General features: G+C 39.2%; 1 protein-coding gene across 8 annotated transcripts in view; it reads right to left on the bottom strand.

Moving 5' to 3' along the window:
- The window catches only part of GRAMD4 (GRAM domain containing 4), an 81145-nt gene that overhangs the window by 18356 nt on the left and 45869 nt on the right, over window positions 1-16920 (bottom strand). For all 8 annotated transcript variants that reach the window (XM_062582688.1, XM_062582720.1, XM_062582669.1 and 5 more), the window contains 2 exons: window positions 11050-11170; window positions 2244-2305 (listed from right to left, as the gene is read on the bottom strand). In XM_062582688.1, coding sequence (XP_062438672.1) covers window positions 2244-2305; window positions 11050-11170 — 183 coding nt within the window. The remainder of the gene's footprint in view (window positions 1-2243; window positions 2306-11049; window positions 11171-16920) is intronic.

The following is a 16920-nucleotide window of genomic DNA, read 5'->3' as shown; positions in this document are numbered from 1 at the left end:
TTCAACACTTTTCATGGGAACCCACTACACAACTTAGTTTTCCTACAATTTCATGGAAATATTAATGTCTATACTGTCAAAAATAATATATGTATCTACCAGGACAGTTCACTAAATATATGGAAAAATTTTATTTCACTGGAAATTACGCAGGTTTTCTGCCAATCCAAATCTGCCCATTCACACAGCATTGATTCTCTGCCAGGTAGAATCCAAACTTCAAACTCTATCTCTTTGGGTATCTGAGGTGGCCTCTGGGCAATAGCTGAGAGATCAAGCTGCCAAACTTCTGTGTCTCTGATCACTTGTCAGTCTTAAAGTCTTAGGAATCTCAACATCTAATTCAGAAAAATCAGAAAAAAAAATTGAATTTGTTTCATAACAGAAGTTAGAGGAATTTTTCTCTTGTGGAAGGAAAACAAGTTAAGCTTGTAAAAGAAGAATAAAGATGACTTCTACTTCCAGGAGAAACTTTGCTGTAAGTACAATACATGGAAGCATCTTATTACAGAAATTACTTAAACATATTTTAACAAATGAAAATTTCTAGCAACATGGTAAAAACATTTGCTGATTAAGAGGTTCCTGTAAACATAAGCTGACCTAAATTTAAACACTTTTACTGTGTTGAAGGGTTGTTTAGAGAAAGAAAATGTAAACCAAAACATTCCTGCAGAGAAAACAGAATACAATCTTACAGTCAGACTAAACTGAAGGAATAGGTGATGGCAACTTAAGCAAGATTCTGCAAGAGACATTTTTTGCAACTGTCTGCCAACTGGTCATATGCAGCAAAGTATTAGCTTGCAGAGTGGGCAAGGAAGTGTGCGCATGCATGTGTTTTTTTTTTTTTTTTTTTTTTTTTTTTTAATGTCAGGCAAGAGAAATGATGCTGTCTATGCTACCTTCCATATATGGAATATATATTCGTTATATTGCCTGGAAAGTCTTATATGGCAAAGCAATACATGCTTTCTGTATGAGTACTTTACAGCAATCTCAAGATAAATGTCAATGGAAAACACAACAGGGTGAAGCCCTTAAGTACAGGCAGTGCAGACAAAAACTAAGCAATTACCTCTTGCTTTATCTCTAACTCAGAAAATCACTTCTTAGAAGCAACACATAGACTATTCTTTGGTAAGTAGGAACAGGAAAAGTCAGATCAACAAATCAATGCAACAAAAAAACAGACTAGTCACAACTATTCCAGGACCCAACTTAGTTTAGAACTCGATAAAATTAAGACATGTTTAAGCAGGAGTATGAAGGACTGGTCTGCCAGCTACAACTGCCCAAACTACCTTTTTAAGCAGATAAGAAACAGCAATCAGTCTCAGAAAATAAAATAATGCTACAGACTAAAGAATGAGAATGATATCGAGAAAAAATGAGTTTAGTAACAGCTTACAGCAAAGCCAAAGTTTACATTTGAAAACAAAAGACAGGAAGTCAAGATTTTCCATATGATTGATTATACTTCCGGTAGTACAAAGAATGAAATTTTGAGCACACAGTAAGACATAAAAAAAACGAGCAAGTGGCAGTTCACATAACAGAAACTACTGACATTATGGCAGTACAGGAGGAACAACTCTTAAATTTAAACTAATCCTCAGTTTTAAAAGGCTAGCTGGTACCCTCAAATTAAGAGGTATGGAAAAAACACTTCACTGTACTGAAAGATTGAGAATCTGCCTGTTCTCTTAGTTCTTTCAAATGTCACTATACTATTTAAGCAGTATCTTGAGAAATAGAGGAGGCAGGTAGATGTGCAAAAAAATTAGCAACACATTTAAGTTTATTCCTTCTAAAATAATTTATCTTGTCTTTTAGAAAAAGGAAATACTATGATTAATGACACCAAAGAACTTTTGCGGCTGGGAACAAGACTGAGCATCTTTCTTACATATCAGAGTTGTTTTCCAAGTAGCCAAGAATCAGCTATGCATACAAGAATTAAAGTTACGTAACAGCTTTCATTTCAGTTCTAAAGGTCTTATAGAACAATATAAATTCCTTGTTCAGATGTGCACAGTCATCTACAAGAAGTTAACATAGAATCATATACAGAGAAATTGCTCAAACGGTCTTTTATTCTTAGCTTTTTCCGAAACCACCTTAATGACCTAGCAAGCTTTCGGCAACATTTGTTTTACCTTCTAGAAGAGTTTTGAAAGAAAAGAATGAAAAAAAATCTGCTCCCTGAATCAAATTGCTTATACAGGTTTGACCAAGATTACCTGATCCATTGGCCTGTGACTGTGGCTTCGCAGGCTGCTGAGTTGCAGGCACCTCTTCTGCTCTAGAAAAAAAGTGGAAACAACATGAAACACTACTGATTCAGATCTTTATGCTCATAAAGGGAGCCCAGGAAGAAAAGAACTTTGACGGCTTCCATGGCTAAGCTAACACAAGCATGACAAGAGAAAACCAAAATTGTGCTTTATGGCAAGAACCAAAATATTCAATGTACTTGAAGACCAAGGAAATGCCACATACTGAAAGGAGAGGAATGTTCTAGTCACCAACAACTCATTTTCATCTGATAACTACTGAATACTTTAATATCTGACTTGCTGCATTATTCATGTCTTTGCATTGTGTATTCACTGCAATGCCCATCAGGAGGGCTCCTCAGAGCCCTGACTTTTCTCAGAAGAATAAATAAGAGATTCCATATTGCAAGTTGATAATCACAGTTCTGGAGTAAAACCGGTTTAATACATGAATCCTGAATGCTACTATTTTTATTACAGTCAGCCATCAGCCAAATCTTCACAAGTAGAAGCACAAGTGTCAAGAATTATTTAAAAACACTATACCGTAAACTCTTAAAATGCATAGATATCAACCCAAGATGAAAAAGATCTTTTTTTTTCCCAAAATTTAAAAAAGAGCCTGAAAAACTGAGATAACACATTTTATAAATACATGGCAAGGAGCAGGCACAATGGTCTCATCTTTCACTGCAAATCGAGAACAACATTCTCATTCATTTAAAGTGAATGGATTTCAGAAAACACATACATATTTTTGTCATCCTGCAATGTGCAGGACTTATAATTATATCTGAGCCATCCACAGCCTCCAACATCCAAAGTGTTCTGAGCATACTTTAGGTTTCAATCCAGAAGTCTGCAGCCATCCATGCTACAGAAAAAAAAAATCTAATGGAACAGCAGCTTTGACAAGGTAACACTAGCTGCAACAAGCTCTACTTGACCTGTAGTTATATGACTGAAATAAAGCAAAATGCTTGAAGTAAAAATGTGTCAGTCATGTACAACCTCATTACCACTCATTTACCAGACAACAGCGGTGCTCTCAAATGTTCCTTCATCTTTCACTCCTCCTGAAGGCAGCCAAGAGCTATACAGGCCAGCAAAGGGAGAGCAAGAAGAGGGCTGACATTACGGACAGATTAGGGCAACATAGATGGACACAAATTCCTCCTTTATCACTCCTTCTCTAGAAAGCACACACAAGAAAGACCTTGCTGCACTGTCTGTATACACAGCAGATCTAAACCCACGCAGAAATGTACTCACAGTAGCCTCCAAACTGATCTAAAACACAGCCCTACAAATGGGGAAAGCCCACGTGCAAGGGAATAGGCCACTGCGGAAGGGAAGCCTGGCAAGGCCAGGTAGCCATCTGCTGAAGGCAGCCAGATTACAGTTTCGGCTCAACATCCGAACAAAGTAACAACAGAATGAATAATACAAAGTAGATGGCTACTTCACAGACCTACACTACACAAAACCCATTTAGCCAGGCTATTAAACAAACTGTAATAGTTCATAGATTTTACCATATCCTTCGTCCTTGAATATACTCAGTTCTAGGCTGGGAAACAACAGAACTAATTAACTCCTTCCCTCCAAAGGCCTCACCATATTTCATGAACTTTCCACATTCCTGTTCATTTCTAAAAGGAACATTTAGAAATAACTTACTCATTTCTAAACTATAACTGGACCTCTATCAGTATGGAGTAGCTAAATTCCTTAAGCTTTGCTTTGAAAACCTGTTGCTTTCACTCCTCTGCAAGACTTTTCCACATTGCTTCTGTATTTGTAACAATTCCTTCCAAAAGGCACCTGAAATTCCACCAATTTGTTGTTGTTGTTTGGCAAAACTTTAACTTTGGTTTCTGTGCCATTTTTCCTTGGTTCTCCACCTGAAAGAACTCCTCTTCTCTCGTTCTTCCCCTACATCCTTCTATCTCCTCCAGTTCTAGCTCTCCCTCTTTCTAAAGAAATAGAGCTACAAATACGACCAGATTTGCACAAACTTTTATATAGCAGCGTCTGGGTTTCTATATCACCCCAAATGATTACACCACATACGCTTTTTTATTCAAACTGTCACTGCCTCCACGTTCGCTGAAACTGAAGGCAGATTTTGGTAGAGCACATTCAAACAAGTCCACACAGGCAGGAGCCAATTACTCAGCCCACTCTTGTGCTAAGACACATGGGGTCACACCTGGATGGCCCTGGTGTCGAAACAGAGACAGGATCCAACCACCAACCACGGCCAAAGGACTTGACGCTGGGTCTCCCTTCGAAGCTCTAGCATAATTTCAGAAGCAGTGCAACGTTGTTACTCCATGTTTCTTGGAAAAATTCAAGAGTCTCATCTAGAAACAGCTCTGAATACCAGCCTGATTGAAATGCATCAGTAGCATATGACAGTTCGGCTCCCCCCCCCCTTTTGGCAATGTCTTACTTACCATCTGCCTGTTACTCCTTCCCAGCGAAGAGCCTGACCTTTCTGAATCATCAAGTTAATGACAGCTCATTACTGCACCTGTGAATCAGGTTATAATTAACTACTTCAACCAGATCTGGTCCAGGAAGCTTAGAATTCATTGTTCAGACTTGCACACCCACTGGGAAGCCTAATCCTAAAAGCAGGTCATGTTGAATCAGCAAGACCACTGCCAGTGGGTAGGAATCACTTTTGCTCCAGTTCCTGAGCTATTCTTCTTGCTAGAGATCAGCTGAAGACTGGAAAAAACCCAGTCACTACCTCCACAACAACACGAAATGGTGTGCTTCCCTTTAAGCTTTCTAACAGCCATCTACACTAAAAAAAACAAACTGTGTTAAGTCCAATGCAACCACACTTTCCACCCAGAGAAAGGATGCAATAAATAGGGCTAGAGTATCACCATGCTTAAACTAAGTCATGTTTATAACATCTACAGATTTCTGTCACCCAAAAAGATATGCTGATGAAAATAGGTAAGAGGCAATTACACGCAATAGAGAAGACAGACATGAACGTCCTGCTTCTGAAAAAATACTACAGTGTTTCAAAGGAAGATCCAGCCTCTAGGCCCTGACAGTGTCTGGGAGTTGGATCCGGTCTCAGTTCTGGCACTGAAGCCATTCAGGTGAGACCCCTCGTGTCTTAGCACAACACGAGCAGGTTGAACGATGCCAGTGTTTATATATGTATGTGTATATACATGTGTGCATATATGCATATATATGCAATATAAATAAAAATAGCAAAATAGCATTATTTATTGGCATAAATTATTGGCATTATATATATTTATATGCATACATATATGTACATAAATACACACACACATTGAAGTGAGGGAAGCGTGAGTAGCGGACACAACATTCAAAAATGACAAGCACACACTGAAAAAGCTTCCATTCAATGCTGACCAGCAGAAATATCCAGAGCAGCCTTATTTTCATAGCTGCAAGTATAACACAAGAGTTAAGAAAATATTGACATTGATCTGTGGGCTGTATATCTTGCCTTCACTGACTGTTTTGGTTTTGTGCATCTTTAGCCTTGCGTACCATTGAGAGAGCAGAACGGTACAAGAATCAAAACAATCTCTCCAAGAATTCAGGTCAAAGACCTGAATCACTACAACCAATTCCTCTTAGCCACGTTAAAAGTTATTTTCTACAGATTTACTCAGAGTAGAGTTCACAAGGAATGCATCATTTTGACAGCTTTGAGGGAAGCCAGGGTCTTACATTACTTGTTACTGCACATAGAAACATGAACACAAATGCACTTCCAGGAGAAGCACCTTCCAACCTTAGAAACGTAAGAATAAGTATAAAGAAGTTACTTTCACAGCCTAGTTTAAAGGCAGATCATTCAGGTACAGACAGCTTCAGATGTCACAAAACTGATTTAAGACATTTTCATATGTTTTCAATGTCTCTCATTAAAATACACCAACAGCTTCAGAAGCATTTGTCCTCCTTGCCTAGACGCTCCCACATTTTATATAACTTGTAACTTCATAAACAAAAGGGCTCAGAAAAAAATGTCATCAACCCAATGTTGTACTAGAGCTACAATAGGCAAAAAAAATTTTCAAAAACCTCTTGACAGCAGTTACTTGTCAAGCAGCCTGACACCGAAGCTACCAAGTTAAAAATAAAAAGAGACGCACAAAGTTCAGCCAGCTGAGTATGTCAGCAGTCGGGTATGGTAGCAATCCCAGTGCAGCACGGTGCCAGATGAGAGTCTTTGACACGGTCCCAGCTTCTTATTACCTGTGCAGCGAGTCCCAGGCTGAGCGGGACCCTTCCAGGAGGGAAGGCTTCCACCGTAGCAAACCAGGGGCCAGTTAAGGAATTTCTCAAAGGACCAAGTCAGCCATATCCAAAACGTTGCTTGTGTGGAGAACGATGCCACACATCCAGAGGCCAGGAAGAGTCAACAAAGATAGGGGCCAAAGAAGGAATAGTGGCTTATGCAGAAACACCACCTATTTTCTATTCTTAAAAATAGCTTAGAATGATACTGCTAACAAGATTTGTATAAGCCACAGCTTGTTAGTGGGTGTTGTTGCAGTAATTACTTTTTTTTTTCCCTTACTGTCTGATGGAGCTAGCTTACAATTCGTAAAATAGCCCACAATTTACATTAAACAAGTATTGCTCACACAGATTATTCCAAATCATTTATGCATTGTTCCACTAGCAAAAGGTCGTAAGCGTCAGTTGCTGTATCAAATGCAAAGTTGTCCCAAAGTGTCTCTACCAAAAATCTTTAGCTGAAGCCACTAGTTTTTTGAATACTCAGACACACAGATCGACATCAGGAATGAGCACTATAAACAAAATAGCCTCTTCTTCCACTCTTCCCTCCTCCCTGGAAAAAATTCAGTGAAACAAAGCCATGTTCTTCACTTAAAAAATCTACACTGTCAGCTAGCACTGTTTTCTCTTTGCTGAGCAGTTTGCAGTATGTGTTTATACAATACACATACTGACCTATTTCACAACTGCATTTGAACACTGCAACTGTTAAAACACAAATAATGTCTCCCTTCTTATACCACAACATAATTTGTTTTTCATTAGTAGTTTACATCTGTAAGCAAGGAAAAGTACAAGCATGTTCATATGCATAGCTACTTAAAGTTAATATGAGAAATGAGCTGAGCAGCAGGGCAAATTTGGTTTTATTGACATTAAGCACAGACAATGATTTTCCTAGGGTAAGTTTGCTTAATAAAATTAAATATCCATCAGGCATAAATTTGGCCTATTAAGTATAGGATTGTGCCAGCCAACACTTTGCCTGTAATGCTAACAAAAGTATTAAAACTTCTATAGCAAAGTACAAGCAGTTAAAAAGCAGTGAAGAAGAATTTCACACAATGGAGCACAAGTTAAGAAAAAAAAAAAAGTAGGTTTCTTTTGAGTATAAAGTAGTTCAAAGCCTTTTGTTGCTGTGGCCTTACCTGCACTTGCCTTTCCCAAAAAAGTTTGAAACATAAGCAAGACTAGGAGAAAGACTTGGACAAAGGGGATAAATTAGCGCAGCAGTTGAGCTATTCTAAGGATTATATTAGCTTTGTTATCCAAATGGGAACACAGCATTGAGATGGACAGGCCATGCTACCTTAATTTAGCAATGAGACGCTTTCTAGAGGCACACTTTGATTATGGTTGTCCACAATCTAGCAAGACTCTGTTGTTGACGCTTGGAAAAGAAAAGATTCAAAGAAGAGTTAGAAGAAAGATTAAAGATCAATTGATAAACAAAGAACTTCAACTCTTTCCTCTGCAAAACACATGTACTCACAAGTAGCAACAGGCCAGAAGAGACCCTGGGCCATGCTCATTGCTCCCTGTAAAGAAAAACCTAAATAAGGCAGGAGGATGGGACTTGCCTCCAGAGGAAGATTGTTCCTCATCTCTTTCCCAGACTCTTGACAATGACAGGATCACTCTCCCCTTCTCTCTCCTTCAAGCACATAACCTGGAACCCAGGCACATTCTTTCTTAGGAGAAAGTCTAAAGGCCTAGACCCAAGTTAATAGTATGATGGGATGTAGCACAGATCAGAGGATACAACCTTTAAATTGTGCTCAAATACAAGCATGTGGAATTTACATCTTAAATTTTTCAAGGCAGCAAGTCAGAGCCAGGAAGGCATCCTGAAGTCTCAGTTATCTCAAGCAATAGCAGAAAACAAGACTCACTGCTTCATACTAGGCAACACATCTTTACTTTCCTTGCCAAAGTAGAATATTCCATAGCAAGCTTCCAAAAATCATGACCTCAACACTGTGGCTGTCTAGAAGTCATTGGACTCGAATACTTAACAAAAAAGAGACTTCCTGGCCTGCTTCAAAGTACTCTGAAGATTCCTGTTGATAACTCATGAAAAGCAGGCAGCATCACCAAAGCAAGCTTGTGCCAATGAATTCTGGCTCTAAACTCCAAAGGAAGATAAAATTCATCTTTTCAAGTCAGCTTAGGTACACAGGCAACTGACCTGGACAAACCCCACAGGACAGCTTCCTCCCCATGAGGGAAGTCTTTGAAGGCCAGGGATCCCAACCCTCACTCTCACTGGAAGCATTACTTCAAGAGGTGCAAGCTTCTTCAGTAGGAATTTCTCCATCAGCACAGCAAAACAAGGACTGCTATGTTTCAGGGATCTGAAGACACATTGGTTCAAGGAGACAAAAATCACTAACACCAAATCCAGGAGAAAGAGAAAAGCCTGGGAAGATAGCAAGGTGCCTGTAACAGGAGAAAGACTAACTACCTAAGAGTGATTGGCAATGATTCCTCTGCAAAAGATTTTTTTCCCCCAAAGCTTCTCCCACACTGGTAGAGTTATATATATATAACTCTAAAGGACCCTAAAATAGGTAGACTATTACATGAGTGTTTTAGAAACATTCCTGCAAGCAGTGGGTACTCAGCTACAGTAGCATTAATCAGCCAACAAGGAAGAGGCAAAATTAGAAGCCCAGATGAGCAATCACTACTGTGGAGCAATCACATAATCTCAGCATGGGGACAAATCTGAATTTGTCCCTCTTCCACTGTCCCCAGTAGCCCAGTCAATCAGGCAACATCAGCCTACAGACAAAATGGAAATTAACACACGTATGCAGGCAGGCCAACCAGTACAGAAGATACAGGGGAGACTGGACATTGCATTTCCACTTCTTAGCCATGAACCAGCCCTAAAGTAACTGTAAAATCTTCTGTCAAACACACACGCACACCAGAGCCTTCCAAATCACCTTTGTGGGACATGATCACAGGGGTGATTTGGGAACAAGACTTCTCTCTGTGGCCATGCAGAGCCCCCTTCCAAGCATGCAACTTGGCAACTTCAGTTAGGACTGCACCCAGACCAATCTTAGATTCAGCACAAAAACAATGATTTTGGAGAACAATGAGTACAAAGCATCAGCCAGGAAAATCTAACACAGCTCAGTAGAGAGAATAACAGGGCAGGCCTAATTCGTACCTGCTACATAAAACCTAGGTGGACCCACACTTTCAATACTGTGTGAACTCTCTTCATCTTCAGGCACAACAGGCAGAGAAGGGCAACTGAAAGAATGAATGGGATGGAGATCTCTTAAGGAGAGTCAACAGTAGACTTGTGCAATTTGTTGCCTTCACAGCTTCCAGTGGTTGACTGCACCAACGCGTTCAAGAGGGGATTAAACAGATTCATGGACAGCAGTTCTATAAACAGATACCAAAGTGAAAAGGCAGGGATTTACCTGCTGATATCCCTACTACAATGTTTGCAAGCACTGGGAGAGTAGGAGGTGAACAGAGCAGAGGAAGTGGCTAGGCTCATCTGCTCGCCATCAATAGCTTCTATTCCCACTGCTGCAGACAGACAGGGTGGGAAAGAGTTTATGTAGCACTGGAAGTCTTGCATCCAAGCAAAACGTTTTGCCTATTTTTTCCCCGCTTGTCCCATCTAAGTAAGGGACAGTGCTTACTGCACACATGATTACCAACTCTACCTATTTAGTGGTGACCATAGTTGAACCACAGCTGCTACTGCTCAGCCAAGTTATCTTAGCTAGTGCTGAGTAAGGTCATGCTGGCATATGCAGGTGGACTAGACCAAACAGAACCTGCTATGGTCTTAAGATTTGATGTCCATAGCTGCTAGGCAGACTAAGGACAGACATCAAATCTGATGTTTACCCATCAGGGTGGGTGTCCTCAAACTGAAAGGACTCAGGCGTACGGGGAGGTATGTATCTATTTGTCGTTGCAGTGGCAAGAAAATTTCAGTTAATTTTACAGATTGAGGATTGTGGTGTGATGCTGGGACGTCCTTGCTGCTAGTACAGGACAGGACAACAGCAAGGGCTGAGCAGTCTGGTGCTGACACAGTTTTTGAAGAAGCAAGGCATATGCAGTGGCATGGCAAAGGCTTTCGCATTCAGCCCTACACAGTGCATGCTGATAGCTCCAGGTAAATGAGCTCCCAGAGGGAGGTCATCAGAGAAGACGAAGTGAAGAATGTACCAACTAGACAATTCTCAGAACACCTGTGTAGTCAGAACAGTAGGGAAGGTCACGTAACTTGAGTGTATGTGTAAGAGGTACTTTGATAGGAAAGCACAGACAGCTTTTCACTATGTGAGCTACTAACTTTTTTCTTTTAAGAAAAGAATCCAGAATGGAAATGGATGTTGTCACTGTATCTCATCATTCAAAGACAACCAGAGGCAATAAGAGGCTTTCAGCTATACAGCAAAGATGCTTCTCTTACCTTGTTTTAAGTACTTCGTTGACTTTTTGTTCTAGTTCTAATCTCCTCTGCCTTTCTTTTTCTAGCTCTTGCCTTAATGTTTCCGCATTTGTTTCTTCTCTCAGCTTCCTGAGCTCCTCCTCTGTTAATTAAGAGAGAAAAAAAAATTTAGTTACCCTGAAGTATTTCTGTAAGAAAATTAAAACCTAATTAAGACAGATGAGTTTTTTTTTTTTTTTGTTTTTTTTTTTTTTTTTTTAAGTCAGTACTATGCCAAATATTCTGATCAGAAAAAAAAATAATCAAAGCCTGGAAAAAGACTTTACGAAAAGCACACAGGTGTACCATGTACAAAATATTTATTTAAAAATTATTAAAACAAAGAGAAAAATAACTTTAAAGTTTTCTTTTAAAGGTATTATGCACCAAAAATAAAACTTTGGTAGAAGCTACCTTTACCTAAATACAACCTGATATACCTTTCATCCCCCAAAGAAATAATCAGCAGTAATAATATGCCCACACATATGCAAACATACACACTCCTCTCCTGACTTCTTTCTGTTAATGAGAAATTGGTGTCAACAACACATATTTTTACTTGTGGCTAAGTAATCTTGCTTTTTCGTCATTGGCAGCTTCTTTTTCCACAACATCCTTTTTCACAATCTCCTTTAGTCTAGAGCTGCAGAGCGCTTACTGCCACTGATCATTTCACAAGAGACATGACCAAAAAAAGACAGGGAAATCTTTCTTTCTTTCTTTCTTTTTTAAATGAAAGTTATTCTACTTTGTGCTCTGTTGGGCAGTTTTTTAATTGTTTGTTTTTAAGCTCAGTCTTAATAATAAGTAGTAGAACAGTAGGAGCATTTCAAGCTTACAGCAAACCAGAACAGAAAATACTTGCTAGTTCTACTACCTCCACAGATACAGTGGTCTAGACTTAATGTTTGCTACTATTCCTATATGATGTTCTATCCTCTAGCAAGCTCTTCTGTTGCTGTTCACATACTGTCCTGTAAATCTTAGGTAACCAAGTAATTTTGATATTTCAATCTTTCTCACTTCAACCAGTATGCATCTTCAGAAAGTCAGCAGCAGTAGTGCACATACTTAGAATAACTGGTACATTCTCTCTTCCCTCTCTGCAGAACGTTCCTGTGTGGCATCCTGGACCATTTTATTCACTGTATAAATTAGATGGTGGTAGATTACCTGTATTCCTTGAACACTAAGAGATTTAAAACACAGCAGACAGGAAAATAAATACATGAATCAAGAGAACAGTACAACATGATGCCTCCTACTGCGAGGCTACAGGCTGAACACCAAATCAAGAACTGTTATTATCTCATTACTGATGCTTTGTTAATGGTCCCAGAAAGAAGAGTTGGATCACAGAATCCAAATTATTCTCTAGCACCTAAAACTGAAATTTATTTCCAAGGCTATGGTATGCTATGGTATGGTAGGAAAGGAAACTTGTACTATTGTACTAGGTATGGTCTCTCTCCTGCAAATAAACAGGATGATACAGACCTAAGGGTTCATCTATGCATGGAGCTGCTCTTAATTATATCTCCACAAGGAATTTTCATGTCAACACAGAAATTGTGCTCATGATTAGTTTACCCTAATTCCAAGGGCTCATCTTGTTCCACAACAAGAGCATGCACACAGCTGAGGGGAAACATCTGTTGCACTTCGAATACACTGCAGTTTGCAAAATATCACGAAGATAACATGAAAAGTTAAAGCTGGATAGGAATGTTATCTTTCCAGGACCATTAGAGGGGGAAAAAATTCTTCATTAGCTTTTTTTTAAAAGAAAAAAGAAGAGGTTGTGACTATGCATTTTGTGTACATAAGGAAACCAAAAGTAGTGTAAATTAACCCTGGTGCCCTTGGAAGTCTACTTAGATCTGCCAAGCTTCCTAAATTCCAGTCGTTCTGATTGCACTACATCACATTCTATTGAAAACAAAACAAAACCCCAGAAATTCAACCTTCAAAGAAGGCTAAGTGCCAGAGAAACAGAATTTCTTCCTGCAAAATTAGAGTGCACAATAAATGAGGTAGAACTCCTGCTTAAACAAAGAAAAAAATTCCCAGCATCTGATCATGTCAGTAAAGACTGTCAAGAGCTTCACACTATGTAGCATTCCCTAACTTTCAAGTACATGATTTTGCAATTTAAATATACCCTGTACAACTGCTCTGGCACCTCCCACTCTTTTTAGCGCAGTGCTTGTTGCTACTTTGACAGCAGTGTGGGTCTGGCACTGTAAAACCTTCATGTTTAGTTAGGTGGATACACAAAGTTTGCTAAGCAACAGAAACCACAGATAAAGAGAAATGTTCTTCCTTGCTCTGTCCTCTGAAATAATCTACAATTTGGCTAAACCGAACCGAATTTATGAAAAGGACATTTCCCTAGACCCAAGGATTCTCCTTGCAAAATGTCCAAAGTTGGCTACAAACAACAGAGGTCACAAAACCTCTACCTCAGGAACAGCCCCTACGAACATTTCACCACGGAGGTCGTAGTGGAGTATCTATCTACTGAGCTTTACAGACATCTACCCCTCTTGATGACGAGAATGGAACACTCCTGGGATTCGATCCTAGATAGTCAGTCTCCCTCCGACATAAGTAGGCCTAATAGGTTAAACCTCAGGTCCAAGATTAATCTCCAGTTTCCCTCCTACGCATGTCTATCATAGCTCCCTATCTCCTGACAGGCAAGAAACAATAAAATAATGAGAGGCTCAGAGCCTGACTTCACCGAACCTGCACATCCAGTTAATTGATACAATACAGGCTTTATCTGCCAAATCTAGTGTCACCTCATAAAAGTGCTTTAGAAACTCCCTAAGCAAAATCTTGCACAGAAAAGCAGGACAACATCTGGATGCTGAGACTTTTAAAAACAAGCTTTATAAGTGCCCCAGACAAGACAAAAAATACTTTAAAACTACATTATCCTGCATATTGTCACCACAGAAAACCCTAGTACAGCTGACCCCATAGAAAAGATCAGCACTAGCAATGTATCACAAGCTGGAAAAAGTAATTAGCTACTTCAGTATATCTATGTGATTTTATCCTCCATTAGCTGTAACCACTGCTGTACCTAGTATAAGGTTTGCTTACAGCATTAGATTTTAAAATCTAATGTTTCAATAAGTTTAGCCACTATCATCTTATTGTCAAAAGACAAGATATCCAGAGCTTTGTTGCAATGCAGTAATCATTTAGTCATATGTCAACAGTCACTACAGCAACAGAAACATTTCATTTTTCTCCTCAAAATATGCAAGCTTATTATTGCACTGTTTTGCTAAAATAGTTGTTAAACAACAAAATATTGGTTCAAGTGAGACTGAACAGCATCTCAGTAATACTTAGAAAAGAAGGATGCTACATTACAGGAGGGCACAACAGTAAATTTCTAATTCGAAGCTGCATGCACAGTAAAGCGGATGTTTCTCTTAATACAGGGATTGGAGGTGGATTACAGTCTCTCCTACTAGCTAATTTACATAACAGCTTTCCTCAGTAGGTCTACAGGTATGCTGCAAAATCTCTTAGCGGGACTAAATAAGAAAAAATGATTTATTTCGGAGCGCAACTAGAGTACAGGCTGTAGACTGCAGTTTGTAGTTACCAAATTAGTTTAGTGTTAAATATAAGGAGATCAATTTAAAAACTGGTAATACCAAAAAGTGTACATACTTCCTCTCACATTTTCATGGTGAAACATTATTTAATGAGACAGAAATAACTCTTCTACATCTGTGTTAATTATGGCAAATCTCCCTATAGCCCTCAGAACAAGACTACAGTTCAAGCATGCTGCCTAATTGGTACTAAATACATTAAATCCCAACTACAAACTGTCAAACTGGATCTTGTCAGTAGCCCTGATAGTGTCAGATGTTGGAAGTTCTCTCTGCAACAAGTACATTCTACCCTTGCCAGACTCCTGCAAAAAGGGAATATTTTAAGTTTGGCCCAAGCAGATCAACTATATGACATTGTTGACAGAATGTCAGATGTCTGTAAATATATGTATTTTTGTCATCACAGACATTGAAGAACTTTTATTCTTTATTTTGAACACAAGTAGTAAATGGTAGTGCTGCAAACAGCACAAACTGCTCCACCACTTGTCATAAAGCAAGCATGTGGACGAAGAACTTTGATCACTAGGAACTGATCAAGGAAAGATCCACAAAAAAATCCCTGACTTGTTTTTTCTGTTTACAATTATCTTGTAACTGATGTTCTCTTCTGGTGACAGGCAAGTTTTCAATGCCCAGCTATACTTTGATATAGATTAATTGTCTACCATTATTTGTTCTTCAAGGTGTTGCCTCCCCTCCCCTCCCCCAGGCTTGTGTCTTTTCCAGCAATGACCTGTGAGCCACAGACTGCCAAAAAATTGCCACAGATCTATCCAAAAGACACCAAATGAAACAATAACCTCTAACCCCAGGCACTGCAAGAGATTCTACTGCTTTATATGTCAGATGCTTGCAAAAGAAAAGGGCTTGCCTAAACTATCACTCTAGAAGCTCCACTTTCTTTCTTAGCTCTGCTTTCTCCTCTAAGTCACCTCCTAAGCTCACATCCTCTTTCATGCCTGGACGTCTATACTCTACGTAGGAAGAGGAAAGCTTATGTGGTTAGACTATCATTCTAAGGTAGGCTAGGAAGTACCTAAAAACCTCCCTCCTCAACTCCCCCAAACTCCAGGTTCTACTGTCTTACCCTTCCTTTGTCTTGCATGCTCAGGTGGTCACTTCCAAAATGGATACGGACCTTTTCACTCTTCATAGCTCTTCTCCTGGAACTGGCCAAGTGAACTGCAGAGTAATCTCCAGCAGGTGGACAGCAGTGGCAATGGGAAGAAGACAGGAGCTGCTGCCTGACTGTGGCATTATCTGATCACAACTTTACAAATTCCTGCCTATTATTACAATACCAGATACTATTAGTAAGATGGCTCAGTACAATACTGTAAACTGACCCAATTCTAAACAAGAGTTCTTCACACTTTTTGCAGCAAAGATGGTGAGGGCAACATTTAGGGAAAAAAAAGAGAGAATGCACATGATTTTGTCCTTTTAAGTTCAGCATCTATTTATATTTTCAATGCTATCTCTGCATAGCAGCAGACTGAAATCAACCTATGTTGCTTCTCTAGATTTTTGTTTCTATTTCCTTAAAATCAGGAAAGCGATGACTGAAGTTGGCGAGGCATAATAATGATGGGTTTCAGAATCGCTGATTCTTCTTTTGCCAAATGCCTCAGAAATTGTTTTGGTGAAGGTGTATGCTGTACCATGTCATTTAGCTTTTTATAAAAAGTTGAGGGAGGGTGTTATGTCTGTTAAACTGAAGGCAGAAACTTTCAGATTTTGGCTGAGAGGTTGTTCTTCATGACAAAGTGGACACACAGATGAGAGACATTTTTTTTCTATTTATCTTGACAGTGGTATTTTGTGATGCAACATTCAGGAGGATATGTGTTGCAAAAGAACATTTAGAAGCTATATCAAGCCAAATTAAAAAGCCACCAAATCCAGTATCCTGTTTGCTAACAGTCAGGAATAGGTACTCTTTGACAGGCACAAGAAGAGACTTGTCACAATACTCTCCCAATCACCACCTATTTGCATTTCAGGGACTTTCTCTGCCAGCTACCTTTGTGCTAAGGAAACACATCAAAGAGCATGCAACATTACAGCATCACCTAGAGTGTTATATAAAAGTATTTCCAACAATTTCCTCATTCTAAGGTTCCAATGAAAGGTTTAACTATTTAGAATGCAAAGAGCCATCGAGGCCCAGATTCACCCACATAACCGTTAGTAGTAAATGCAATTT

This window comes from Rhea pennata, chromosome 1, assembly GCF_028389875.1.
Source record: "Rhea pennata isolate bPtePen1 chromosome 1, bPtePen1.pri, whole genome shotgun sequence".
Classification (NCBI taxonomy): domain Eukaryota; kingdom Metazoa; phylum Chordata; class Aves; order Rheiformes; family Rheidae; genus Rhea; species Rhea pennata.
Note: the sequence above shows the minus strand (reverse complement) of the source record. Positions and strands in the feature narration are given on the sequence as shown.